This window comes from Zea mays, chromosome 10, assembly GCF_902167145.1.
Source record: "Zea mays cultivar B73 chromosome 10, Zm-B73-REFERENCE-NAM-5.0, whole genome shotgun sequence".
NCBI classification, from domain to species: domain Eukaryota; kingdom Viridiplantae; phylum Streptophyta; class Magnoliopsida; order Poales; family Poaceae; genus Zea; species Zea mays.
The window spans coordinates 146257296-146284206 of NC_050105.1; the positions used below are offsets into that span (position 1 = coordinate 146257296).

At 44.0% G+C, this 26911-nt stretch overlaps 3 protein-coding genes across 10 annotated transcripts; 2 read left to right on the forward strand and 1 right to left on the reverse strand.

Moving 5' to 3' along the window:
- The first annotated feature begins 8810 nt into the window (after positions 1-8810).
- Positions 8811-14466, forward strand: LOC100191242 (uncharacterized). Of its 2 annotated transcripts, NM_001358436.1 has the most exons (7): positions 8822-9043; positions 9240-9302; positions 9415-9494; positions 11241-11349; positions 13258-13417; positions 13500-13663; positions 13759-14421. In NM_001358436.1, the coding sequence occupies exons 1-7, from the start codon at positions 9041-9043 to the stop codon at positions 14110-14112; spliced, it is 933 nt and encodes a 310-aa protein (NP_001345365.1). In that variant the 5' UTR covers positions 8822-9040; the 3' UTR covers positions 14113-14421. The 2 variants fall into 2 exon arrangements, with proteins under 2 accessions (NP_001130148.1, NP_001345365.1); NM_001136676.1 differs by having other exon boundaries at positions 8811-9043; positions 13500-14466.
- Positions 14467-15742: 1276 nt separating this feature from the next.
- LOC100281569 (receptor-like kinase) lies at positions 15743-25701 on the forward strand. 7 transcript variants are annotated; one of them, XM_020545043.1, is made up of 10 exons: positions 15743-15968; positions 16755-16892; positions 21238-21284; positions 22066-23737; positions 23842-23949; positions 24041-24222; positions 24333-24543; positions 24671-24908; positions 25002-25149; positions 25261-25701. In XM_020545043.1, the coding sequence occupies exons 4-10, from the start codon at positions 22420-22422 to the stop codon at positions 25564-25566; spliced, it is 2511 nt and encodes an 836-aa protein (XP_020400632.1). In that variant the 5' UTR covers positions 15743-15968; positions 16755-16892; positions 21238-21284; positions 22066-22419; the 3' UTR covers positions 25567-25701. The 7 variants fall into 7 exon arrangements, with proteins under 7 accessions (XP_020400632.1, XP_035818934.1, XP_035818933.1 ...); XM_035963041.1 differs by lacking the exon at positions 16755-16892 and adding an exon at positions 17347-17722 and having other exon boundaries at positions 22063-23737; XM_035963040.1 differs by lacking the exon at positions 16755-16892 and adding an exon at positions 17347-17722.
- LOC100273902 (G-type lectin S-receptor-like serine/threonine-protein kinase B120) lies at positions 17060-20500 on the reverse strand. Its single transcript, XM_008663415.3, has 7 exons — positions 19107-20500; positions 18781-18879; positions 18512-18693; positions 18225-18435; positions 17885-18122; positions 17633-17783; positions 17060-17548 (listed from the first exon to the last, which is right to left on the reverse strand). The coding sequence occupies exons 1-7, from the start codon at positions 20374-20376 to the stop codon at positions 17243-17245; spliced, it is 2457 nt and encodes an 818-aa protein (XP_008661637.1). The 5' UTR covers positions 20377-20500; the 3' UTR covers positions 17060-17242.
- Positions 25702-26911: the final 1210 nt, after the last annotated feature.

Sequence of the window (26911 nt, forward strand, 5' to 3'; positions counted from 1 at the left end):
ATGCAATTTGTCAGAAATCGTACATATTAACTGCTGAACTGTCGGCGATAGCTATAGAGTTAGAATACAAACCTGTGCTCCAGGGGCAGGTAGCTGTGCCGGCGGTGTGCTAAACTGAGGCTGCTGCGGCACAAGTCCCTGTTGAATACAAGAATAATACATATTCATGTGAGTGCAGTGCGGCACAAGTCGTCGTTTTTACTATGTAACTAGAGAATGGACATAGAATTTCTTACCGGAGGTGGAGGAGGGCCCATAGGGACGAACGTCCATTGCGGCGGAGGCGGAGGGGCCACGTACGGAATGCCCTGCTGCTGAGCTAGTAACTATTGACCAAGCATATTAGTAGTACGCATTGGATGTGTAAAGCAATGAATAAACAGTAATAATGCAATGGGCTTACTTGAATCATCTGCTGTTGCTGCGCGTGGACTGAGGCATAGTACTCACTTTGAGCCCTCAACTGCTCAGTTTGAGCCCTCAACTGCTCATCGCGCTGACGGTTCTCCTCATGCAGCCTCACGATCTCAAGCTCTTGCTCAGTGAGCCGACGAGAGCTACGACCGGAGCTTCCGGACCCGGATGCCGACCGCTGAGACGCTCTAAAATCCGTCGTGTTGATCATTCCATCAAAGAGAGAGAATCTACAATTGTTGTCAAAGAAAGATTAATTAAGGCATATGCTCATGTCACTATATAAATGGCATGTAATGTAACATCTCACCGTCCATGTGCCTTTCCTCCACCGGATTTATGCACGGCTTGAGCATCGATCGGCATGGTCCTCCAATCGCAGTCTTCTCCGTGACGGTCCTTCATCTCTTCCGCATATGCCGCCTGTATCGATTATATAACCTTAGTTAGTACGTTGCGAGCATTAACCGAATATTGAGGACAACAGCTCACCAGACGCTCCCTTTGTGTCTGGCTGCACAAAGGGTTGGAAGGGTCGCTTCCCCTATGGCCAGCTTCCCACACCTCGATGGGAGTCGGCTCGCGACCTAATTGAGCTTCCTACAACACAGAGTTAGTACAATAAAAGAATATATGACATCTCAACATATTTGTTAGTTTTCTTACCAGGCGTTTCGCCTTTCGCGTGAAGTTGTCGCCACCGAAGGTGTGGTTCGGCATGGTGCCTCGATTGTCCCTGTGACTTTTTGACTTCTGTTGGAAGGCTTCAGAAGCCCATACCCCACACCAAGCTGCGTAGGCCTCTGGCCGGTTAGACATCCACGGAACCACCACCTTCATAAAAACAAACATATATCAGTACCTATTCAAATGAAACAAACACAAAGGAAAGGATTGAAATATAACCTTACGATACTCTTCCTCGCGAAGGTATATACTCGAGGCCCCTGTCTTCTTGTTCATCTTTTGCCCTAAAATTTGTTGATAATACATGCACGTGGCCTGAATCCTTGCCTCGTACAGGGCCTCCTTCACCAACCGATAGGCATTTACTTGAAACACCTTCTCGGCGTGGTTCGCGTCATCCCCGTCGGCCAACCGAAAACGTGCCTACAAAAAGAATGCAATGTTATCTAACTTTTTAATGATTGCTTCCATATAACACACACAAGATTACGTACCCAGAAGTCATCGCGAACAAGCCCCTGGGCATCGCCATAAGTGACATCGACCTTCAGCTTGTAATTGTCCCAACATGAGACGAGGACCGGCGCAGCGTCTGCATCGTCGGACGTCTTCACCAGTCCAGGGTAGTGAAACTTCAGGAGCGAACTCAACACAGAGTTCACCTGCTTTTGACGACCCTGGCCGGTGAAAGAGTAGTCCAACCACTCCCTACAAAAAGACGGGCAAGCATCAAACATGCTTACATTTGATGAATACAGCTGATTCAAATCAAAAGATACAGCACTTACCTATCTCCGACGGGGGAGATCACCGTCTTCCCCGTCTCGGAGCTCGGAACAGGTGGAGGTTGTACGACATGGGGCCTTCTAAACTTACGTGGACGCCTTGCTGGAGCTGCCTCAGCCTCATCTCCACCCTCAGCCGCACCTCCTGCCTCAGCCTCAGTCTCATCTCCACCTCCACCCTCTCCCTGCTCACCTCCTGCCTCAGCCTCCTCACCTCCACCCTCAACCTCATCCTCATCCTCATCCTCATCCTCATCCTGATCCTGATCCTGATCCTGATCCTCATCCTCATCCTCATCCTGCAAATAAGTAACTCAAGTGTCACATTCACGCGTTAAAGTCTTACACAAATTAAAAGCAACAATACAATGATTCTTACATCGCCTCTCTGAAACCCCAAGGGCTGGCCCTGTAACTCTGGGTGTAGGCTTCTGTAGAGCTGCTCCTTCTTACTAGCGCTCAAGGAACTCCCTCGGAAAAGGGAGTCCCTGAACCCCTTCACCACCTGCTTAAACTTTTTAGGCATCCTGCAGCAATTGAAAGTTTTTATTAGTACTGAGTAATGTAAATAAATAAACAAACGGTGCAAAATAAACCAACATTAAACAAATAAACATTCATATGGAAATAAACTTAACTTGTTACTTATCGTTTCGTTTCCTTTTCTGTGGCAATGATATATCATTGAGGTCTCCAACTAAACAATCCAATGTAGGAGCAGGGTCTATATCAAATGAGGATGGCAACTCATCTTCTTGGAATACCCCGTCAGCTTGTTGAGCCTCACGATTGTAATCATCGGGAACAGGAGTGGACAACCGATCACGGGGGTAGGTTTTGTATACGACCCACCAAGCGCTCAACTTAGGGCATGGATATGACGAGTAATATACCTGCTCCACCTGATGAGCAAGGACATATCTATCGGCCCCTTGAAGTATTTGCTTGCGTTTAACCTGCGCCATTCCAAATTCGGTTCTATAATGCTTCGGGTCAAACCATGTACAGTCAAAAAACACCACCCTCAGATCCTTGTTCCCTACAAATTGGCACTCGAGTATATTGTTTATGATTCCGTAATACTCGGATTCGTGCCTTTCCATATCTTCAGCCCGGATTACGACTCTGTTATTTTTCGTAGCTGCTAAAGGACGGGAAGCTTCAAATTTGGTTGTACGGAAGCGAAACCCGTTTACGTCGTAACGGCCATAACTCTTCACTATCACACTACCAATAGAAAGCTGACGCAGGTCCTTATGGACACTACGCCGACGTGCGGGAGAATCAATGCCCTCATGTGAAGGAGATCCCACAGGACACATTTGTGAGTCATCCGGTACATTCCCGAACTGACAGTCAATAAATGAAAAAGTGTTACAATTGTCATACCTATACACGATGTATGAGGACAAAAAATACAAGGCTTACATGGTCTCGGATCCAGGAGATAAAATTAGGTCCCCCGTGCAATCCATTTAGACGCAAGTTGTCTAGCTGTTTCGCCGTTGGTTGACGGTTACGAGAAGACCTCCAGTTTTCTTTATCGAACTCGCTAAAAAAGAACGAGAGTAAGAAAACATTGTGTTTCCTAAACATCGAATATACAATTCCTTTAAGCCTAGTAAACTATTACCTGAAGAATTTCTCAGCCTCTTCTATATTTGACCACATGTAGAGCAAAGAAGATTTCCGTTCGTTCTCACTGAATTCATATGCCACTGGTGGACCAACAGCCTTGCCGTTCCATTGAAATATGCTAATGTGACTGCACGGATGCACCGTTTCATCTTCATGGTACCTCTTCGTATGGGCAAATACATTGTGGTCTTCAGTCAAGTAACCACTTGTGAGGAAAGCTATCTCCTTAAATTTGAACTCCTCTGCTATACAACCTTCAACCTTTGCCTTGTTACCCACCATTGATTTCAGTTTTTTCAACATTCTTTCTATGGGATACATCCACCTATAACACACTAGCCCACCTACCTTTGCTTCATATGGGAGATGGATAAAAAGATGCTGCATAGGATTGAAGAACGCAGGCGGGAATATTTTCTCCAACTTGCAAAGAAGCACCGGTGTCGATTCCTCTAGTTTCTGCATCATCTCCTTTAAAATTTCTCTAGCACAAAGCTGCCTGTAGAAATAGCTAAGTTCAGCTATCGCTTTCCACACTTCCTCGTTAATGTAACCACGCAACATTACTGGGATCAGCCTTTCCATCATTATATGGTAATCATGACTCTTCAACCCATTGATCTTCATTGTTTTCAAGTTCACAGATCTTCTGAACCCCGCACCATAACCATCGGGAAATTTTAAATCTTTCATCCACTTCATCACTTCTTTTCGTTCATTGGGTCTCAAGGCAAATTCAGCACGAGGCTTGCCTCCATTTTCTCTGAGCATGAGAGTTGGGCGGTTACATATGTTACCTAAGTCCACTCGGGCCTTGAAATTGTCTTTTGTTTTATCTGGGAAATCCATGACGGTGTTAAATAGTGCTTCACACATGTTACGCTCTTGGTGCATTACATCGATGTTGTGCGGGAGCTGCAATGCCCTCATGTAAGGGAGCTCCCAAAGGCCACATTTGTGAGTCCAGTTATGGGTCTTCCCGAAACCTGCAAACCCATCCCCATCCTCATTTCTCACTAGATTACTCAGCTCCTCAGCGATTTCCCACCCGGTGCGACGCTTCGGGGGTTCCTTCGTGACAATGGTGTCCTTCCTGAACTCGTGTGCCTGGAGCCTGAAGGGGTGGTTCAAAGGAAGAAAAGACCTATGACAATCGAAGTAACAGAACTTCCCACCCTTATCGAGCCAGAAACAATTTGTTTCTTTTCCACAAATAGGACAACCTAGCCTTCCACTGACTCTCCACCCAGCAAAGATCCCATACGCTAGATAATCATGTATGGACCACAAATATGCTGCCCGAAGTTTGAATTTTTGCTTCATGAAGCTGTCATACGCCTCCACTCCTTCCCAAAGCTCTTTCAACTCCTCAATCAATGGCTCAAGCATAACATTGAGGTTTACGCCGGGATGATCCTTCCCAGGTATGATGAGAGTTAAGAACATAAACTCATCTTTCATGCAATCTTCAGGTGGAAGGTTGTACGGTATGGCAAAGACAGGCCAACATGAGTAAGACGCTGCGGTCATACTGAAAGGCGTGAAACCATCTGTCGCCAGCCCAATACGAACATTCCTCTCTTCACTAGCAAATTCTATATCGAAGCTGTCCAGGGCCTTCCATGCGTCGCTATCACACGGATGCTGCATTACCCCATCCTTCAGGGGCTTACGATTCTTGCGCCACCTCATGCGGCTCGCAATTCTACTAGCCAAGAACAGACGTTTCAGTCTTGGAGTGAGACGCATCCAGCGAAGCTGCTTATGTGCCCTCTTTGTTGTCACCTTCTCCCCTTCTTCGTTTACCACCTCTATGTACCTCGACAGGCCACATTTCAAGCATTTCTCTAGTTTCGCACGATCGCGCCAATATATCATGCAGTTGGACGGGCATATATCGATCTTCTCATATGGCATTCCCAAAGCCTTTAGCAGCTTCTTTGACCGGTAAATGTCTTTAGGCACCTTATGATCGGTAGGAAGGACATCACTAAACAAGTCCAAAATCGCCTTATAACATTTGGCTGAGCAACCAAACTTTGACTTTATGCTCATTAGACGGGTCACGAACTGGAGGATGGTAACCGTTGTGTGTCCATGCAGAGGCATTTCTAAGTCTTGGAGGAGTTTGAACAACTCTTCAACCTCTTTTGTAGGCGGATCTTCAGGATTGTTGACAAACTCTGCCTGCATATCTTCTAACATATGATCCAATCGATCAACGTTTTCACCGTCATCCACCTCCATCTGTCCTGATACTATACTCCGTGACTCGCCGTGGTTATCCCAAACCTTATAACCTTGAACATACCCATGACTGCAAAGGTGTAGTGCCACAGTTCTCTTGTCATGTGACTGGATGTTCCCACATTTGGTGCATGGGCACCTAATCACAGCGTGGGTTGACTCTCCACGAGCGTTCTCTAAAAACTTTTCTGTCTTCTGAAACCATTCCTTTGTGTGACATCCGCCCTTCTTCCAACCAGCATACATCCACTCACGGTCATCTTCCATGTTTGTGGACTAGGATGGCTCAGTTTTGCTGTTGTGTAAACCACCAACCAAAAATTCAGCATATAAGAGCGATGCACGTGGCTTAGGTGATAACCCTACTATAGGAAAGGACATAAACCCACCCGAGAATGGAGGCGGCCGCATGCGACTCGTGACGTGCCCGATGGTCCGAACGAAATTTCGGCAGCATAACCCCGCTGTTCTCCGAACACACGCCTATCATGGTGCGACGGAGAACAACTGGGTTATGCTGCTGAAATCTCGTTCGGACCAACGGACACGTGCACGAATCACATGCGGCCACACCCATTCTCCGGCTATCCAAATACGTGGACAATCCCGGAACCACGCACATCACAAGTAATCTTGTGTTTGGACCGAATGAAACTATACAATCTATGCATCCATAGATTGTCTAGGTGCATTAGGCCCAAACATATGAATAAATGTGATGCATGTGCATGCTTCCGGAACGGGTGACGCCTAGGGTTAACTACTGGTCTGCGCACTTAACCCTAAAACTCTAGGAAAATAAACAGTGTATCATACTAATCAAACTACCACAACGTAGTTAACTCCCGTCGGCTTAATCAATACAATCAACCAACCGACGGGAATAAACATATTTTCGATATAAATATAAATATATATCGCAATGATATAATTTTAAATGATTTCAATCTTACTGTCTCAGTGGAGGTTGCAGCGGCGTCGGGGGAGGGGACGGGCGGGGGCAGCGGCGTCGGCAAGCCGCGGCGGAGGACGGGACGGGCGCGGCGGGGTCGGCGGCGGCGGCGTAGGCGCTGGCGGCGCTCGGGCGGGGCGGCGCACGGCGGCGGCGGCGCAGGCTCGAGCGGCGCTCGGGCGCTGGACGGCGATTGGCGGCGGCGCGGGATGAGTGGCCGGCGATGGAGAACGCCCGCGCGATGAATAAAGCCTGGGCGAGTGGCCGACGCGCGCGTTTTAGCCGGGCCCGCCCTAAACCCCGTCGGCCGTAACGAAGCCGACGGGAGATAATGTAGCTCCCGTCGGCCTCCGGACTAACCGACGAGAGTTATTTTATCTCCCGTCAGCTTCGTTATGGCCGATGGTAGTTAATTAACTCCCGTCGGCAACCCTAAAAACCGACGGGAGTTATTTTATCTCCCGTCGGCTTCGTTATGGCCGACGGTAGTTAATTAACTCCCGTCGGCAACCCTAAAAACCGACGGGAATTATTATGGCCGACGGGAGTATTCAGTTTTGCTGTTGTGATGGTGAGGGGGAAGCTTCGGGGGTGAAAGCCATGGCTGGCTTCCCCAGAGTTGACAACGGCGGCACTTAGTGTCGTTGTCTTCCTTGGAAGCATTGTCATTGGCGCTTCCTCCTCACAGTGGGAATTCTCCTAGCGAAACCTCGCCTGAGCTAGCTCGGGTAGGCGACGACAGCGTGCATTGTCCTCCATGGAGGTGTTGCCTTGGAGCCCCACAGGGGAAAACTTTATCGGCGATATGATATCTGATAAACCCGATTTCCCTGTTTATCGGTGACCTCCGATATTTTTTCTATCAGTCAAAATTTTCAAATTTTTTGAATTTGCACTATAAAATATTCAAATTAGAAGTCAGTTGGTCTATATGTCTTCTCACTTTCTTTGAGAACACTAAAACCCTAAATTAATTGATTGGATGGTCTGTGTTGTTTTCATTTGTTAAATGTCTAAATATAATCTACATGACATTTAAACAAACTGAGTCATTTTCGTCAAATTTGTACTAAAAAAATTTGTCTATCGCCGATAAAATCTCAAAAAATCCGATAATCTTGTTTATCGCCAACCTCCGATATTTTTTTACCTATCGATAAAATGAACCCAGCGGCCCACTACGCTGCCTTCTCGGTGCTGCTAAGGTCACCCTTCTCGGTATTGTTGCCTGCACGGTCATAATTCTCTCTAGTTTGAGCTTGCTTGGATGGAATCAGTGCTGCCTCCTGGTTGCAAGCTGGGAACGATGACGTTTTGCAGCTCTCTTCCAAGGTGTGGCGGTGTTGAGAGTCAGCTAAGACTTAATATAGAAGTTATTGAGTTTGTAATCCAAATTCTGAAGAAATCGAACAAATTGACGAGCGAAGCGAGACGATTTGAGACCGTCGTACCGTAGCCGTGGCGTTTGAGCTGAAAGTGGTAATCCGAACTGTTTGGACAAATTTAATATTTTAAAATAAATATGTATAAAATTTGATGTTGATCTTTTTCTATGCTATCAAGCACATTAGTACAAATATGAATAAAATATTTTATAAAGTGTTTTATGTATTATTTGGTCTCTACAACACAAATAGTTGAAAAAATTACCGAATTTGTTTCTGAATCCATACCGAAGTTTATATCTATATTTAAGAAAATATATGATGAATTTAAGGTTTTATCTTTTATGAATCTTTACAAGCTGGATGTTAAAAATAAGAATATAAATTTGTATGGTAGATTCTATATTCTATTTATTCACAATTAAAGAAAAACGACTAAAAAACTGATTAATGAATAAATACCGTTTCCGACCGTTTTCACCCCTAGGCAGCGGTCCGTCTAGCAAGAACCCACCAAAATGGCCCGATGCTAAAAGCGTGGGCCTGACAGCGGGCCATAAGCAGTCGATCCTATTGGGCTTCGAATGGGTGGTTCCGGACGCGGCCTTTTTTAGCTAATGCGGTGCGCCGTGGTGGAAGCGAACCAGCCGCGGAAAGAAAAGGGTTCCGGGCCCGAGTCGCAACCGCGTCACCGCGTCCCCAACGCGAATCATCCTTCTTCCGTCACCAGACAGACGGTAGAGAGTCGAACAATCGCCGGCTCGACGCCCCTCTTCCCGACGCCGCACGCCTTCACGGTCCTCGGCCGCCGATCTTCCAGAGCGGTTCGACACCGTGCTCGCCACGGTCGACATCACTGCTGCCGCCGCCGCCGCCGGAAAGTTGGCATCGTTGTCGACCTCTTTCTCCCCTTCTTCCACCCAGGAGGCAACATGGTATGTTGGAGATCTAACCCTAGGACTTCGCTCTATTCCATTCTTCCACCTTCCCAAACTCGGGGGCCTCTCTTGGAATATTTATCCACACCTGCCCTAAATCTGGTGGAAAAACCATATCCGTCGGGGCCATGATGCTTTGTTATTCGCCGGTAGCTCGATTGTTTGACGGATTGATTCTTTTGGCTCTCTGCAGTCGTCGCTCGCCGCTGCGAGAGCGGATAACTTCTACTATCCGCCGGAATGGAGCCCCAAGAAGGTACGGTTCTTTTCGTCGACGAAACATCGCGTAGCCTCTTCATTTTGGCGTATTAATTATGTGTTGTGGTAGCTGATTCGTTATGCTGATGCTGATGTTTGTGCTTGACCAGGGTGGGCTGAACAAGTTCCATGGCCAGCATGCGCTCAGGGAGCGAGCGAGGAAGCTCGACCAGGGCATCCTGATTATAAGGTTTCTTTCTTCTGAAACATAGTTTTCAGATCGCCTGATCGCCTGATCGAAGCCACTGGGCGATCAGGCGATTAGTCGCGATTAGGTGTCGATCAGGGCGATTAGTCGCCCCTGATCGACCCTAATCGTCCCCCTGGTCGTCCTGTGTATTCCAGGACATATATGATATATATATAGACATATATAACACTATATATAGATATATAATTATATAGTATAGAGGCTTGCAGCAGTATAAATACTTAAATAGTCCATAACAGCACAACAACAACAAGTTTATTCCAAAACTCGTAGACAGAACTCAACACTATTCCAAAACTCTGTAGAGAGGATAATATTTTCAGCTTGGATGCCTTCTTAACTGGTCCAGAGTCCAGACCTTGCTGAACAAAGAGGAATGAAGAACAGAGGGGGAGAGAGAGAGCAGAGAACAAAGAGTGAAGAACAGGCAAAAGCAGCACAACATCCATACCTTCAGAAGAGCTGCTCATCTTCGGTTGGACTGCTCACCTTCTACGGAGACTTTTATCTTAAGAAATACGAAGAACACAAGGCTGCTGCTGTAGGTATATCAGTGTGTCGCGAAAAGTGCAGACCTTGTGTTCTACTACGAAGACTGCTCAGCTGCTGTTTTCGCGACTAAAATGGCGGAGAAGGCTGCTGCTGCTCATCTGCCATTTTAAGACTAAAATGGCTTTTGGCCTCCCAGACAGCAATTAAATGACTGGCTGACTGCTCACGTCTACCCAGGCTGTATCTGAAGGGATTGGGCGTCCTTTAGCCTCCCCCAGACAGCATTTAAGCCTAAAATGGCTTTTGGACTACCAGGCTTATCGGTTGATCGCCCAACACGGCGATTAATCGCTATAAATCGCGATTAGGCGGACGATAAGGACGATCAGCTACTCTGATCGAATCGTTACCCCTTATCGAGCACTAACAACCGATCAGACCGACTAATCGCGATTAGTCGGACGATATGTAATCAGAGTTCTGAAACATTGCTTTGTTTTCTTGTTTGATCATACACAAGGATGTGATGTTAGTTATGTAGACCAGTGGACGATCCAGGATTCAATACATGTGGAACCAAGCACATTAGTTTTAAATGAATTAACACAAACATTACATGATTAACATATATATAATTGTGTATTCTGTGAACCCCCTAGGCTTTACATGGATCCACTGCGACCTCTCTGTGTATGTCCATGTGTTTGTTTGTATGGTTTTGGGGTGGGGCATTGGAGGGAGGGGTTCCATAAATAACAAATAGAGAGTAGAGGATTGGTATGTATGGATGAAACATATATGCCAACAAGTTCAGGAATGTTCTTAATCCTTTCCTATTAGCTTGTTGTGGTTGATTACCTTTCGAAGCATTAAACATCCTTAAACAACAGTTTGGCAGATGGATCCTACTCCCTTATGTGTTTGCACCTTGAATTGACGTGGTTCATTAGGTTGCCTTTTTGGCTGAAAGGCAGGGTACTGTTGAATGATGTATCAAATTTACCGTTAATATGTTTATTGGATGAGTACTTTTATTGGATTAATAAAAGTGGCTGGTAGGTAGTTAAAGTAAACAGCTGCATGTTTCTATTGAGTTTGCCTATTTGCATAGGATTATATATTTCTTTTGCAAAACCGTTATTTTAGTTTTCTTCATCCGCTGGTTTATTATACACTTGGGTTGATCTTGCAGGTTTGACATGCCTTTTAACATTTGGTGGGTTGATCTTGCAGGTTTGAGATGCCTTTTAACATTTGGTGTGGTGGATGCAATTCCATGATAGCGAAGGGAGTAAGATTTAATGCTGAGAAGAAACAAGTTGGAAATTATTACTCTACCAAGGTACTTGACCGATTACTGTACATTTTTTACTAACACTGATATGCACTATTATTGTTTGACAATCTCCAACATGTGATGAAGGATAAGACAACTTCTCATTTTTAAATTGATTGGTATTTGATTGTGATAAATCTGCTGAATTTCCTTTGGCGTAAGCTAAATTCAGTATAAATATTTACTTATCAACCCCCGTATATTGGTGTAGCTTTTGCCAGGAACCAAACTGAAGCCCCCATTGATATTTGCCTCACATTTGTTCTTAGACTATCCTCGTTTTCTGTCAAGTGTACTTCACATCTCAATCATATTCATAGTGATTAGTAAAATTTAAAGTAGAAACAGCTTTATTTTTTGAAAGAAGGGGTTAGCATCAAACCAAGGGTAAAACTGAGGCATGTGTACTGTAGATATGTCTGAGTGGTGTGCCTTATAACTTGTTCTTGCCTTAGAATGTATATTTTCAGTTCTTGAACTGAGAAATAACATAGATTGATTTGTATGCAATTGGAATATAGGATTCAGCACTACCCGAATCACTGCTAAGCAAAATGGGGCCACCATATCTTTCTTATCTGCATGCCTCTCTAAGTTGTGAATCATAATTAATGAAGTCAGCCATAAAATCTGGTCGCCTACCAACCATTGATCATTGATGGGAACATGTCTACCAAATTAATTATAGTTGTTTTTTTCAGTAGTTGCAACCAGTGGTGGAAATTCAATGTTATTCCTCATTTTGAACAAATGGTTGATGACTGATTTGTGAAAAAACATCTGCTAATGTTGTCTTGTGTCATTAGGTAAACCATATTATCCTTGTTATAGGCTTCACTGTATAGTTTTTGGCTTAATTTCTTTCAACTTCGATGAAGTTGAAGATAGTGATTCAACCTTTCGAATTACGAATTAGCTTGTGAGCTTCAGACTTTAGTGTCGCTTGTCTACAATAAAAAATCATTAACTCAAGATAATTTTATTAAACTACTGTCAGTGATGTTCAGTGCTGCTATTACCAGTCACACGAATTGACAAAAATTGTGTTGTTGAGAATGACAAACTGTAGTATTGTTACGCATGTTCTGTTGTTTAAAGCTTTAATAGGCTCAGAATTCATGTTATCCTGAATCTCTAACATATCTCTCTCATCCATACTGAGTATGGTATCTTTAGTTTTTTTTAACTCCCGGCTTAATCCCTTTTCTGAACAAGGTTCAGTCAGACAGACATACTATAGGTTCTCCATATAACACATACAAGTGGAATAAGTTTAATCTGATATGTTAAAAATCACAAGATTCTTTTTAGATTTGCACTTCCACAGCAGCTTAAAAGTAAGCGTGCTATGGATAATAACTACAATCTTGCCTTTGTATATTCATATTGAACCTATGTGGGTGTGCGAGCTGCATCCGTTTTTTATTTAATATATTAATTTATTTTGCTTTTTGCCTTATTTGTGCTAAAATGTGACCCTACTTTGTGGGTTCCATTGTAATTTGATGTATAATAATAAGATCCTTTGTTCTATTGTGTTCTGTCTTCTTGCATATGTTTGTTTTTTTTTCTCCCAGAAAAAAAGTCTTGTGAGGTACAAAATGTTTTATGCAGTAGCTTTGTTATGTAGAATCATTTACTAAAGTTTGTGTAGTAGTTCTGTAGAAGGATTATATGCCAGTAGAAAGAACTGTCTTAACTTCTTGGTACAGCCTTAGTCATATCACAGGATAAGGTCCGCATGTTATATATAATACATTACTAATAAACTTAGTTTGTTCTCTTCTGAGACCTGAGAAATTCTTAATGCCTAGAGGTTGCCATATGTTTCTGTTGTTTAATTTCACACATTCTTCTAAATCAATTTCTCCCTATGTTGTTCTGACATTGTTTCGCCAAATTGTTATTTGCCAGATATGGAGCTTCACCATGAAATCGCCCTGTTGCAAGCATGAAATTGTCATACAGACAGACCCAAAAAATACTGAATATGTCATAATCAGTGGGGCCCAGAAGAAGACAGAAGATTTTGATGTTGAGGATGCAGAGACATTGCTGCTGCCAGCAGATGAAGGTTTAATCCTGTAAAGGATGATTTCAATCATGAGAAACCCTTGTTTAAAATGCATGATGTTTATTTACTGATTTTTCCTCAGATCGAGACAAGCTTGCGGATCCTATGTACCGGCTTGAACACCAGGAAGAGGATCTTCGGAAGAAAAAAGAAGCTGAGCCAGTTTTAGTTCGCCTTCAGCGACTCTCGGACAGCCGGCACTCTGATGATTATGCCCTGAACAGAGCACTCCGCGATCGTCTTAGGGTCATCCAATGAATTCCTATAAATTGATCAACTATTTCCACCATAGGCCATGCAATGATCACATTTCTTATTCACCTGTTTGTGTTTTTATGTAGAGCCAAAAAAAGAGAGTTGCTGAAGAGAAGAAGTCCGCGAGAAAGATAGGCCTTGGTGTGCGGCTCTTGCCTCCCTCCGCAGAAGATGCCACCGCAGCGGCTTCAGTGAAGTTTGCATCGAAATTTGAGAAAAGCAGAAGGGATAAGAGGGCCGCAATCAAAGCTGCCTCCATCTTTCCGGAGTCATCAAGCTCAGCATCACATGGTAAACCCGACCTCGTGCTGAAGAGGCGGAACATAAAAGCTGGAGCCGCTACAGCACTGATGGCAGGCAGGGTGAAGCCGTCCTCGTGGCAGAGCGCCAGTTCCACGAGCTCAAGGACTCGGATGCCTGTTCTGGCAGCACGCAAGTAGGCAGCTCGTTGCCTCAGGCTTTGTGTGGGAAATAGGGGGCTTGTGAAATATGGACTTGCCCGTAATATTGCTATGTTTCTTTGGTTGTACTATACTCACAAATATGACGCCGTTGACTTTTTTCAAAAATTTGACCACTCGTCTTATTTAAAGTACTTTTTCAAAAATGTTAAATTTTAAATCAAACACAAACTACCAAACAAATAAAAAAATAAATAATAACTTATTATTTTTTAAATAAGACGAGTGGTAAAGTTTTTTTTTTCAAAAAAAAAGGTGTAATATATTTATGAATGGTAGTACTTTTACGGATTGTCTAAGGGGCGTTTGTTAATTAGTGTTTTCATTGTTTTCTTTACGGAGTTATCACTGGTATTGGTTGTATATAAAAATAAATTTTACGAAGGTTAATGTGGGATGGTACCACAAACGTAACTTTGAGAGGTTCTACCTATCTACCCCTCGTAATGAACAATAAGGTGCGTTTAATGTATGTCATGACACATCATGGTATATTTGTATCGTTTGGTTTGAAGGACAATCATGGTATATTTTATATTAGATTCTGTTTGGTTTAAGGGATTAAAGTTTAGTTCCTCTATTTTAGTATCATTTAGTCCTTAAATAGCTAAAAAGTGAGATTAAAATATAAACTAAATCGCTTTAGTCTTTAGCAGGTATTTAGTTTATAGAGACTAATTTTTAGTCCCTTTATTTTATTCTATTTTAGTCTGTTAAGTATCGATGTATTTGATAATTTATGGACTAAAATAAAATAAAGTGAAGGAACTAAAAATTAGTCTCTATAAACCAAACACTCCTTAGTCCCTTAAGAGGTGACTAAAAGGAACTAAACCTTATTAATTTCATCTTCTCTCATTTATTTTAGTTGCACTAATGACAAATAATGTTAAGGAGCATTTTAGTCATCTTATGAGTCATTAACTGTATTCTGAATACTTTTAGTTCCTGCAACCAAAAAGGGTAGAGACTAAGCTTTAGTCACTTAACTAAACTTTAGTCCTTAAAGAGTATTTTAAGGATTGTTTGAATGTAGTAGAGTTAATTGTTAGTGGCTAAAATTAGTTGAGACATCCAAACACCTTAGCTAATAGTTCAACAATTAACTATTTTTAGTAAATTAGTTAATAATTAGCTATCTATTTGTTAGCTATTTAATTCTACTAGCAATTTTAGCTCCAGTACATTCAAACACCCCTTAGTTATCTTATGAGTCATTTAATACGTTCTGAATATTTTTAGTCCCTGCAACCAAATAGGGTAGAGACTAAAATTTAGTCACTTAACTAAAGAAACCAAACATGCTTTTAGTTTAATCCAACACATGTTTGTAAACACAATATTTTAGTTGTAATATATAAGAGAAAAGAGAAAAGGTCTTGTAACGTATAAAAGAAAGAGAAAAGGTAAGACTGTAGCCACGTGTCGGCGGAAAACTTTAGTTTTAAAAAAATTTAGAACCCAAAACTACTGTAATATTGGTGGAACTATGATATAAAATACAAAATTTTTAGATATGATCTTAAACACTTTTTTATCTAAGATACCGTGATATGTTTAAATAGTTTAGTATTACCATCAAACTAGAGAAATACTGCATTTCCAAACCGGTGGAAGAAGAGATAGGACCCCGGATTCTTCTTTCCACCGCTGTTAAGCTGGCTCGTTGCCATTCTGCCATTGTCCCGACCTGCTGGCTGCTGCCCTCTAATTCCTTTTACTCCCCGCCGAGCGAAACAAACGGCCTTCTTGGTCGCCTCCCCCATTTCGCCGCTGGGCGCTGGCTCACCCCACTGGCTTTCTCAAGTTTCAAGCCCCTGCTGCATCTTGGCCAGGTTCTATCTTCTTCTGCTCCTCCCTGTTTTGCTGCTTTGTTTGGCTGCGCTGCCAAGGCGCCGTTCTTGGATTTCAGTGTTTCCTTAACTAGGCAAAACGCATTCTGAGCCGCGGCGGACGGCCTTTGGCCTGTGTCTGTTTCTTTGTCTTAGATGAAGTGGTCGATCTGGAACGTTAGTTGCTGCTCTTTTATTTGCCTTAGGCCATGTTTAAATGCGCTAGAGTTAATAGTTAGCTACTAAAATTAGCTGAAAATATTCAAACAGTCTACCTAATAGTTCAGCTATTATCTATTTTTAACAAATTAACTAATATTTAGCTAGCTATTTGTTAGCTAGCTAAATCTACTAGTCATTTTTAGCTAAATAACTATTAGATCTAGTTCATTTAAACACCCCCTTGGATGAAGTGGCCTGTGCACTATGACCAGGAGAAGCTCACTAAACCACGGTGTATGACCGGACATGATGCAGAGGATTTTGGCCATGTTTGAATGCACTGGTGCTAAAATTATTTGAAGTCATCCAAATAGTCTAGATAATAGTTCAAATATTAGCTATTTTTAGTAAATTAGCTAATAGTTAGCTAGTTATTTGTTATCTAGCTAATTTCACTACTAATTTTTTAGCCAACTAACTATTAGCTCTAGACCTCTAGTGCATTCAAACACCCCATTAGGACCAAGTCCTATAGAGATATGATTAGGAGATATGATTTAATATCTGATGTACTTTTCATATAATATCTATAAACTGATCAGTACATTCATCCCCTGACTATATAAGGCGGGATAAGGACCTCCTAATCAGTAAGTCAAGCTACAACTACAATCAGCATCCCTGCAACTTGAGCATATATGTAAAGAGATCCAGTCCAAATTGGATGTAAGAAGGTTGAAAGGATAAATATGTTCAAAAAAGAAGGTGAATTATGTTTCTTTAATTTATCTTGCACAAATTAAAACCTATAAGCATCTAAGGTCCCTACTCCGTCATTCATTTTTTTTTGAAAACATTATCATTCAGAAATTAATCTGTCCGGTCAAATTGGATCCACATAATAAGCACATAAACAGTACAACCACATGAGCTGAGAGAAGGAAATCACCTGTCTTTATACAATTATATAAGCAGGCTTACCAAACTGTTGCAAAATGCAAATTACCGACCATTCACATAACCTTCACATGGGCTGAACGATCAGTTTTAGTTATGCAATGAATATGCCAGTGGGGTTTAATTAATCATCCCAATCAGTTATAAAAATAAAGCATTTAACGACCTTCTGGCACAGTGAGACTCATATCATATATAGACAACTCCTTGTTGCCAACTGCCTTTCCAGGTTGGTAGGGGTCCCTAACTGCAAAATATACAGGTTGACTTGGAGTTGGAAGTGTCGTCGTTTTGTTCTCCAGCATGGACACAACCGCCGACATGAGTGGCCTGAAGCTCGGACTGTCTTGAACACACAAGAGTCCTATATGTACACATTGTGAAACTTCATCAAGGGAGCAATTCTCCATGACTGATGAGTCCACCAAATCTTCTATTTTCCCTTCTTTCCACATGTTCCATGCCTGAAACATGACACAATCTCATATCAGGATCGTTTTTATCATGTGGACAGTTCTGAATTATTATGAGAGTGTGCCAGTCCTTACATATGCTCTAAGATTAGGAAAATCCATGTGAAGATGTGGTGAGCTGATCTTCAAACCACTTACAATCTCCAGCATTAAAACACCAAAGCTGTAAGTGTCAGACTTGACTGAAAAGGCACCTTCCATTGCATATTCAGGAGACATGTAACCACTGTGCAAATGATTTCACAAAAAAAAGTTTGCATATATGTGAAACTTCAAACAAAATTAGTTCAATATATATGAAGAGTTGGCAATGCCGGTGTTACTTACTATGTGCCTACAACTCGGTTAGTATTTGCATGGAGCTGGTCGCTACTGAATATTCTAGCCATGCCAAAATCTGATATTTTTGGGCTCATGTCCTTATCTAACAAGATGTTGCTTGCTTTGAGATCCCTATGGATTATTGTTAATCTCGAGTCTTGATGAAGATACATAATTCCTCTAGCTACCCCGTGGATTATCTTGAACCTTGTTGGCCACTGAAGCGTTGACTTTCTTGCAGAATCTAATATGAATAAAATGAAACAAGGCATACATATCAGAAGGCATATGCATGTATATTTGTTGATTTTGTTAACTAAATGGAAAGTTTTAAAACTCAATGTACCAAAGAGGAAGTAATCTAAGCTTTTGTTCGGCAAGTACTCATAAACTAACAGCTTCTCATCTTCATGAACACAGCAACCAAGAAGCTTAACTAGGTTCTTGTGCTGCAACTTTGCAATCAAGATTACTTCATTCCTGAACTCTTCGGCACCTTGCCCAGAACTCTTGCTCAGTCTCTTGATGGCTACTTCTTTGGTTCCTTCCAACATTCCCTAGATGATATCATCATTCAAAAATCATATATTTTTTGAGTAATATAAATTTCAAGGTGAAGCTTTTTACTAGTACCTTGTATACTTTGCCAAAACCCCCTTTCCCAAGTATATTACAGTCAGAGAAATTGTCTGTTGCTGTGACAATGTTTTCAAAGGTAATAAATGGGAACTCTATATTCTTTCCCCCAGCTTCATCCGTAGAACTCAAGTATTCTAGCATCATTCTCGTCTGGATTTTCTTCTTGTGCCATTTGCCTGTTACATCAATGGATCACTTTATTTTCCTTGAAAATTTACACATCAACACTGCATTTTCGAAACGAGGGCTCATTTTCTCTATACCTCTGATTTTACATGCCCAACCAAGAGCACCAATTGTAAGTAGCAGCAGACATGCTATAGCTGAGAGTAAAATTTTCTGAAAATTTCTCTTCTTCTGATCTGTACATAAGAAAGTATCTTGTTAGAATTTATTGCATCAAGCATTCCTTGCAACTGTGTGAGTTTACTTTCACATTGTTCCCCTGACTGCTCTGCAAATACTTTACCTCTAAAATACTTTCCATTGAGGAAAGCAGCATTATAAATACATTTAAGTAAACTTAGGCTTACCAATGGGAGTTGCAAGGGCTTAGAGACGGCACGCTAAGAGAAAGACACAAGCGTACCAGGAGATTCGCCAAGCCGGATGTACAAGTTCTCTAAAAAAACACTTGCTTTCTCCATGTCAATGAGATCCTGAGTCCAGACCAAACACCTCGATGCATCGCCCGTAGTGCTAGCAGTGCTTAGAGTGGCATAGGTGTATGCCATACAGGTGCAGTTTCTGGCGCACTCAGCTGCACACTGGTCGAAGGTTCTATTTCTAATGTGCAAGAACTTGTCAGGAATCTTCATGTTAGGCATGGTCATGAAATAGCTCTCTGTTCCGCATTTCAGCTCTTCCTTTCTCTGGCATCCTCTAGAGAAGTTGAGACTGTCGACCAGCTCAAAATGATCAGGGCACTGGCATGTCGGCATTGCCTTAGTGAGATCGCAGTAGCCGAACGGGCCACAAGAGGCGTAGAGATCACATCCAACACTAGGTTCCTCAGAAATCAGCACCCAGGATGATGTGCTATTTTCCCAGACCAGGAGCCTCATCTTGCCTGTGTGGTGAAGTGAGAAGTGCATGTAGGGAGAACCGGCTAAGACTGTGAACGTATAGTAGATCTCATCCCCTGTGTCGACCATCATCCATTGGTATGTGACTGAGGTATTGTTGGCCTGGTACGTGCCGCCGGATGCTGGGACATCATTAAAAAAAGAAGAACGATAGTACGGCAATGTCCCATTCCAAATGAACACCTGAACGTTTGAGGAGGCCGGATCCATGCCAGAAGAGATGTCCCCGGTTGATGGATCGTCAGGGCTCTTCCAGGCAAAGAGGCCCGTAGCCGGTTGTGACCTGTATCTTATCATACTCCTCATGGTTGGAAGCACTGTATCAGTCGGGTGATCGAAGCTTTGCCATACGTCCGTGCCGTTTGGCGATCGAAGGACAAAGTTCCCTGAGTTGAGCAGCACTGCAAAAGCTCCAGCGCCTCCACTTGTGCTACTCGTTGCCATCCAAAAGATGTGGCCTTGGGAGTCTGACAGCACCAGTTCTGAATCGTTTGTGACGGCGAGCTTCACTGATGTAGCTGGGGTGGTGACTGGGCTGTCACGGTTGGCGATCCACACCACCGTGCGCTCCCGCTCTGGGACATTGTTGTACCAAATCCCGATGTACAGCTTGTTGCTTGAACTGGTAGGAGAAAAGAAGCCAAGAGCGAAGTCCCCGCCGGCCGAGATGAGCGTCTCTTTGGGGAAGAGCGGCTTTGTATGTGTCAGCTGATCGTCGGATTGGCAGAGCGAACTCAAGACTACGAGGAGGATGAAGATGGGAACATACATCATATCTGTCTATTGATCTTTCAGGGCTTCTCTTGTTCTCTGGCCTATGATATGAAGCATGGAATGGAACTCGCGGTGCAGATGGAAAATGGAGGTATGGAATGGAACTCTGCAGTAATGAGTGGACCTGCCGATGCTGCTTGATCTGTCCGTCAAATCGAAAGCGTGCAGTGGTTTTCATCACATTAATGGGTGGGACAAACGTAGATAGGCAGGGTGATGGCAAAGTCTGCAATAATTCACTGACAGATGAAGGGAAACGAAGACCTTGGCTAACCAAGAACCGATGAACAGCAGTGTGTCGGTCACACACCGTGGCCCCACAGATAGATTGACTTCGTGTGTATCCGGAGCCAGAGCCAGCAACGTGGCCTGGATGAGTCGACTCCTGAGTTCTGACTGCCGTCTGCAGATGGCGTTGTTGAGCTTGCATGCGTGCCCGGCACTTCATTCCGGCACAACCCACGAGCCAGTTAGGTTGGGGAGGCGAGGCTTTGGATGCAAATCTCTGCCGTATTTTGCAGAGGTGAAGCTATATCAAATTTAAGAGAAATTGGTTTGATGTATGCAGGCATATCTTTTTTTAATTTTTACCATGAACATACGCATATGGTGAATGTCCCAAAAAAACACCTGAGCTGAAGGATAAGCATATGCGTATGCTCATGGTAAAATTCTAGAGCATATGCATGAATGTCCCCAAAAAAAAAACACCTGATAGTTATCTGCAGAAAAAACACCTGATAGATGTCTATTGCACGGCCATACAACAGAGCAATAAACTATCTATATGCTTCACTTTTTCATTTGTGATCAGTGCATACTGCATACACTTTCTAACTATAGTTTTTTTGTGCTACATAGTTGAAGATGAGCAGGGCATCAATCAAAATCATCCCAGAGTGCTACAGGTCCATGCACCTTTTGCTAGATTGTCCTTTCATAGTATTTTACTTCATCAGATATGCATTGATAAGTTAAAATGTTTAGCATGATAGATTGTATCTCTCTGCATTGTGGTGGCTTGGTTGGGCAGACTAGTGATGGATCTTGATTCTAATTTCTTCAAGAGGAAGGATGCTAGGGGTAGCATGTTGCTTGCTTACTCCATGTCAACAGCAAGCAGATCGAAGTTGTTCCTGTGGATGCTACAAGCAACACTTTTGGATGCATGCTACTTTGCTTTGCATTTTGTAGCAGAGGATAAAGTTGCAAGTGAACTAGGTTCCTGAACCCAAAACATGTGGTTGCAACAGTAGACATTTGATCTATGAGAGCTTTGACAAGCCAAACTTGTTGTTGCCTACTTATTACGATTTGAAAGGTGACAAGTAGACTCATTATTGTGACCGATTATTGGCGCTAATGGAAATATGACCTACGCTTTGGCTATTTCTGTGTATGATGGAGTATAAGTAGTGAGCTACTACTCTCTCCGTCCCATGATATAAGACATAACTATTTTGTGTTCTTGTCATATAATATAGATACAGTGACATAGAAAGAATTAAATATATTTATTGGTCTTTAAACCAGAAATAATTACGTCTTATCTACTGGGATGGAGGGAGTATGTTTTTAGAATAGTCATTACATGGTTATTAGGACACAAACCTCCTTATTTTATGAAAAATGGAACTGTATGTACTTATTTCGACAAAGCTAAAGGTAACTGTATAACTTGTTCAGCAGACAGGCAGCACTTAAGCTGAAAGGTGGAATAACAACTTGAAGAGTGACGGGACAAAGACATCGACGACCTGGTCCAAACTAAGTCCAAAACACTGCAGACCGGTGGACTTTGACGCCGTAATTGCCTTGGGCTGGGCCGTTGGGCGATGTAACGCGTCATCAACACGACCGTCACCGGCCCCATGTACCATCACGCAAGCGCACGCGATTAATAGCGGGTGGGCCGCACGTACATAGCTAGCTGAGTTAGTTACAAACATGTGCTGTAAGCCTGTATAACAAATGATCCAATCTTTACATACATAGCTAGCTGACGTGCATGATTCCGTGTGCAACGACAAACATACATCGCACATGGCGGTTCTCAACCTCCTCGCCTTGATCATTGCCACGCTACTGCTACTTTTCAGAAGAACCTCCGGCGCCGGCATTTCGCCGGCGGACACGCTCAACAGCGGGGGCAACGTCACCGATGGCGAGACGCTGGTCTCGGCCGGTGGCACATTCACCCTGGGCTTCTTCTCCCCGTCGACCACGGTGCTGACCAAGAGGTACCTCGGGATCTGGTTCACGGCGTCTGGTACGGACGCCGTCTTGTGGGTGGCCAACCGCGAAACCCCGCTAAACAACACCTCCGGCGTCCTGGTGATGAGCAGCCGGGTGGGCCTTCGCCTTCTCGACGGCTCTGGCCGGACCGCCTGGTCCTCAAACACGACCGGCGCCTCCACCTCTTCGGTGGCACAGCTGCTCGGGTCCGGCAACCTCGTCGTGCGCGAGAAGAGCAGCAACGCCGTCTTCCAGTGGCAGTCGTTCGACCATCCGCAGAACACCTTGCTCGCCGGCATGAGGTTCGGCAAGAACCTAAAGACCGGCATGGAGTGGTCCCTGACGTCGTGGCGGGCGCAGGACGACCCCGCGACGGGGGACTACCGTCGTGTCATGGACACGAAGGGCCTTCCGGACATCGTTACTTGGCACGGCAACGCCAAGAAGTACCGCGCGGGTCCGTGGAACGGGCGCTGGTTCAGCGGCGTGCCGGAGATGGACTCAGGGTACAAGCTGTTCTCCGTCCAGATGGTGGACGGCCCGGACGAGGTCACCTACGTGCTCAACACCACGGCCGGCATCCCCTTCACCCGCGTGGTGCTGGACGAGGTTGGCAAGGTGCGGGTCCTGATGTGGCTGCCGACCAGCCGGGTGTGGAAGGAATACCCATGGCTGCCGCGCGACGCCTGCGACGAGTACACGTCCTGCGGCGCGTTCGGCCTGTGCAACGTCGACGCCGCGCCGACGCCGTCCTGCAGCTGCGCCGTGGGGTTCAGCCCCGTGAACGCGTCGGAGTGGTCCAGGAGGGAAGCCTCCGGCGGGTGCCAGAGGGACGTGCCGCTGGAGTGCGCCGCCGGCAACGGGACGGCGGTGACGGACCGGTTCGCGCCCGTGCACGGCGTGAAGCTCCCTGACACGGACAACGCGACGGTGGACATGGGCGCGACGCTGGAGCAGTGCAAGGCGAGGTGCCTCGCCAACTGCTCGTGCGTGGCCTATGCCCCCGCCGACATCCGAGGCGGCGGCGATGGCAGCGGCTGCGTCATGTGGAAGGATAACATCGTTGATGTCCGGTACATAGAAAATGGGCAGGATCTGTTTCTGAGGTTGGCCAAGTCTGAATCAGGTAGGAAAAAAAAATCTGACGCAAAATCATCATAGTATCGGTTCATACTTCCTTTTCATCAGAAAGAAAAGACGATTAACACTTCCTGTGATACATTTCTGCAGCTACAGGGGAGAGGGTCCGTCTGGCAAAGATTTTGGTTCCAGTGATGGCGTTTGTGCTTGCACTCACGGCCGCCGGCATGTACCTTGCTTGGAACTGCAAGCTTAGAGGTACAGTACAATCAGAGAACAATTGAGGCACAACATTTTGGCACTAGTGTAAGTTTTATTAAATAGCAATTGGAATTGCTTTTCCTGCCAGCCAAGCGTCGGAACAGGGATAATTTGAGGAAAGCGATCCTAGGATACTCGACTGCGCCAAACGAACTCGGTGATGAAAACGTAGAGCTCCCATTTGTCAGCCTTGGAGAGATTGCTGCAGCAACAAATAATTTTTCCGAGGACAACATGCTTGGGCAAGGTGGCTTTGGGAAGGTCTATAAGGTTAGGAAAGATACATCATTTATAAAATAAAATTAAAAAAACTGAAGAAGCGCGAGAATTATGGCACTGCCTGTTCAAATCTAATGGTGTGGTGAAACAAAGCAATGCAGGGTACGCTGGGACAGAACGTGCAGGTTGCAATCAAAAGGCTCGGCCAATGTTCAGGACAGGGCGTGGAGGAGTTCAGGAACGAAGCCGTCCTGATCGCGAAGCTGCAGCACAGGAACCTGGTCAGGCTTCTTGGATGCTGCATCGACGGAGACGAGAAGCTGCTAGTCTACGAATACTTACCGAACAGAAGCCTGGACTCCATTATTTTTGGTATGTGTCATTGTCATATCATATTTTCCGAGCTTATGTTTTCAGAGAAGAAGAAGAAAAAACACTATTTTCGCGACAATAGAAGGAGGGGGGAAACATGGTTTACCTTTGGAATTTCTTACTTCAGATGCTGCAAGTAAACACCTCCTTGATTGGCCAACACGTTTCAAGATAATCAGAGGAGTATGTCGAGGGCTCCTTTATCTCCACCAGGACTCAAGGCTGACTATAATCCACAGAGACCTGAAGACGAGCAACATACTGCTGGACGCAGATATGAGCCCCAAGATATCGGATTTCGGCATGGCAAGAATCTTTGGTGGAAACCAGCATGAAGCGAACACCAATCGAGTTGTTGGGACGTAGTGAGTAGTCATCATAGACTTGGATTTTCAAACTGAATTTTTTGAGCATTCTCATATTGTTTAATTTGTTTGTTTGTTTTTTTTTTTGAGCAGCGGTTACATGTCTCCTGAATATGCAATGGACGGCGTGTTTTCTGTCAAGTCAGACACGTACAGTTTCGGCGTCATAGTCTTGGAGATCATAAGTGGCCTGAAGATCAGTTTAACCCATTGCAATGGCTTCCCTAACCTGCTAGCTTATGTAAGTGCACGCGCGGTGGTGCTATGCCGGCCTAATAAATTTTGTTTGTTTTCATACAGAAGCTTTGTAATTAATTCCTGTAAGATCTGATCACATCGGCTCATCGTCAAGGCATGGAGCTTGTGGATAGACGACAGAGCCATGGATCTCGTGGACTCGTCCCTGGAGAAGAGCAGTTCCTGCAGTGAAGCTTTACGCTGTATCCAGATCGGACTGCTGTGTGTGCAGGACAACCCGAATAGTAGGCCGCTCATGTCGTCGGTGGTGACCATGCTCGAGAACGAAAGTACGCCACTTGCAGTGCCGATACAGCCAATGTATTTCTCATACCGGGGACTGGGAGGGACGGGAGAAGAAAATAATACTAGCAGTTCTGTGAATGGCATGAGCCTCACGACAATGTTAGTGGGACGATAGTTGTTGTTTATTATATTATACCTCCGTTTTTGTTGGAACAGATGTGTAATAGCGCATTAGCAGCTTATATTGTTCTAGAGAAGTCATATATTTATATATCGATTGCTATTATAAGCAAGATGATATTACAGTGTTTGTGCTCATCTCGGCCGGCGGAGACTTCGCTCTTGGCTTCAGAACTATTCACATGAAGGAAAAAAAACAATCCTGATATGATGAGATTGTGTCATGTTTCAGGCATGGAACGTGTGGAAAGAAGGGGAAATGGAAGACTTGGTGGACTCATCAGTCATGTAACATATGTTTTGGCTTATATATTACTATACTTGTGCATTGTGACAATAATGTACGTGGTCCCAAGAGACCTGGATGCTCTGTACGTACGTCTCTTCGTGTGAGCATGTCCCCCATCCACATGTGTTTCGCGCCTCCGTGTTTTACGATATGATGATGAGCTCCAAAGCCCCTAATGAATTAGGAGGTGTTTGGTTAGAGGGACTAAAGATTATTCTCTAGTTTTTAGTCTCATTTAGTCTCGTTTTTTGCCAAACACTAGGACTAAAATATGGACTAAAATGATTTAGTCTTTAGTCTTTCACATATGTGCTAAAAGAGACTAAACCATATTAATTCTACATTTACCCCTCATTTAGTTCAATTGTAATAATAGCAGGATAATGTTAAATATCATTTTAGTCTTCTTATAGGTCATTTAGTATATTCTTACTATTTTTAGCCTCGAGAACCAAACATGGTAGAGACTAAACTTTAGTTCCCTAACTAAATTTTAGTCCCTAGACTAAAGAAACCAAACATGGGCTTAGGCCCTGTTTGGTTCCTTTAGTTATTAGACTAAATTTTAGTGACTAAAGTTTAGTCGCTAAAGTACATTGTTTCGTTCCAGTGACTAAACCGAACTAAAGAGCATTAATTGCTGTGAATAATGACTTTTTTTACCCCTATTTGTGGGGGATAGATATCCCCCGGGTCCACTAAAGAAATAAAAGACCTCCCGAAAGGCCCAAAGGCCCAATAAATCGTAAGGTCGTTCTTTCGTGGGCCTGGGGAAAGACAATCAACAAAGCAGAGAAGACGTAAGACCGGATTGGAGCAAACCCAGACGGCCCACAACGTCAAACGAGTAAATCTCAACAGAGACCCGACTTTCCCGCGCTGAGGCCCCCATGCAATGGAGCCATGCGAGGATAAGTCGGCGAGGATTACGTAGGGATAAACTCAAGAGGTTCACTACCTTTCAGCTACTTGTTGTTATCATATCCACGTGTACTGCCCCACGGTCGAGTATATAAGGCCTAGGGGGCACCCCTTCAGAACGATCGACCCT

Coding starts and splice junctions, on each gene's coding strand:
- LOC100273902 (XM_008663415.3), bottom strand. CDS start 20,376: ATGATGTATGTTCCCATCTTCATCCTCCTCGTAGTCTTGAGTTCGCTC. Junction 18,436..18,511: donor GTTTTGGCAAAGTATACAAG/GTACTAGTAAAA, acceptor GATATCATCTAG/GGAATGTTGGAAGGAACCAA. Junction 18,123..18,224: donor CTTAGATTACTTCCTCTTTG/GTACATTGAGTT, acceptor TATTCATATTAG/ATTCTGCAAGAAAGTCAACG.
- LOC100281569 (XM_020545043.1), top strand. CDS start 22,420: ATGGCGGTTCTCAACCTCCTCGCCTTGATCATTGCCACGCTACTGCTA. Junction 23,738..23,841: donor GTTGGCCAAGTCTGAATCAG/GTAGGAAAAAAA, acceptor ACATTTCTGCAG/CTACAGGGGAGAGGGTCCGT. Junction 25,150..25,260: donor TCCCTAACCTGCTAGCTTAT/GTAAGTGCACGC, acceptor CTCATCGTCAAG/GCATGGAGCTTGTGGATAGA.
- LOC100191242 (NM_001358436.1), top strand. Junction 9,303..9,414: donor CGGAATGGAGCCCCAAGAAG/GTACGGTTCTTT, acceptor GTGCTTGACCAG/GGTGGGCTGAACAAGTTCCA. Junction 13,418..13,499: donor GCTGCTGCCAGCAGATGAAG/GTTTAATCCTGT, acceptor ATTTTTCCTCAG/ATCGAGACAAGCTTGCGGAT.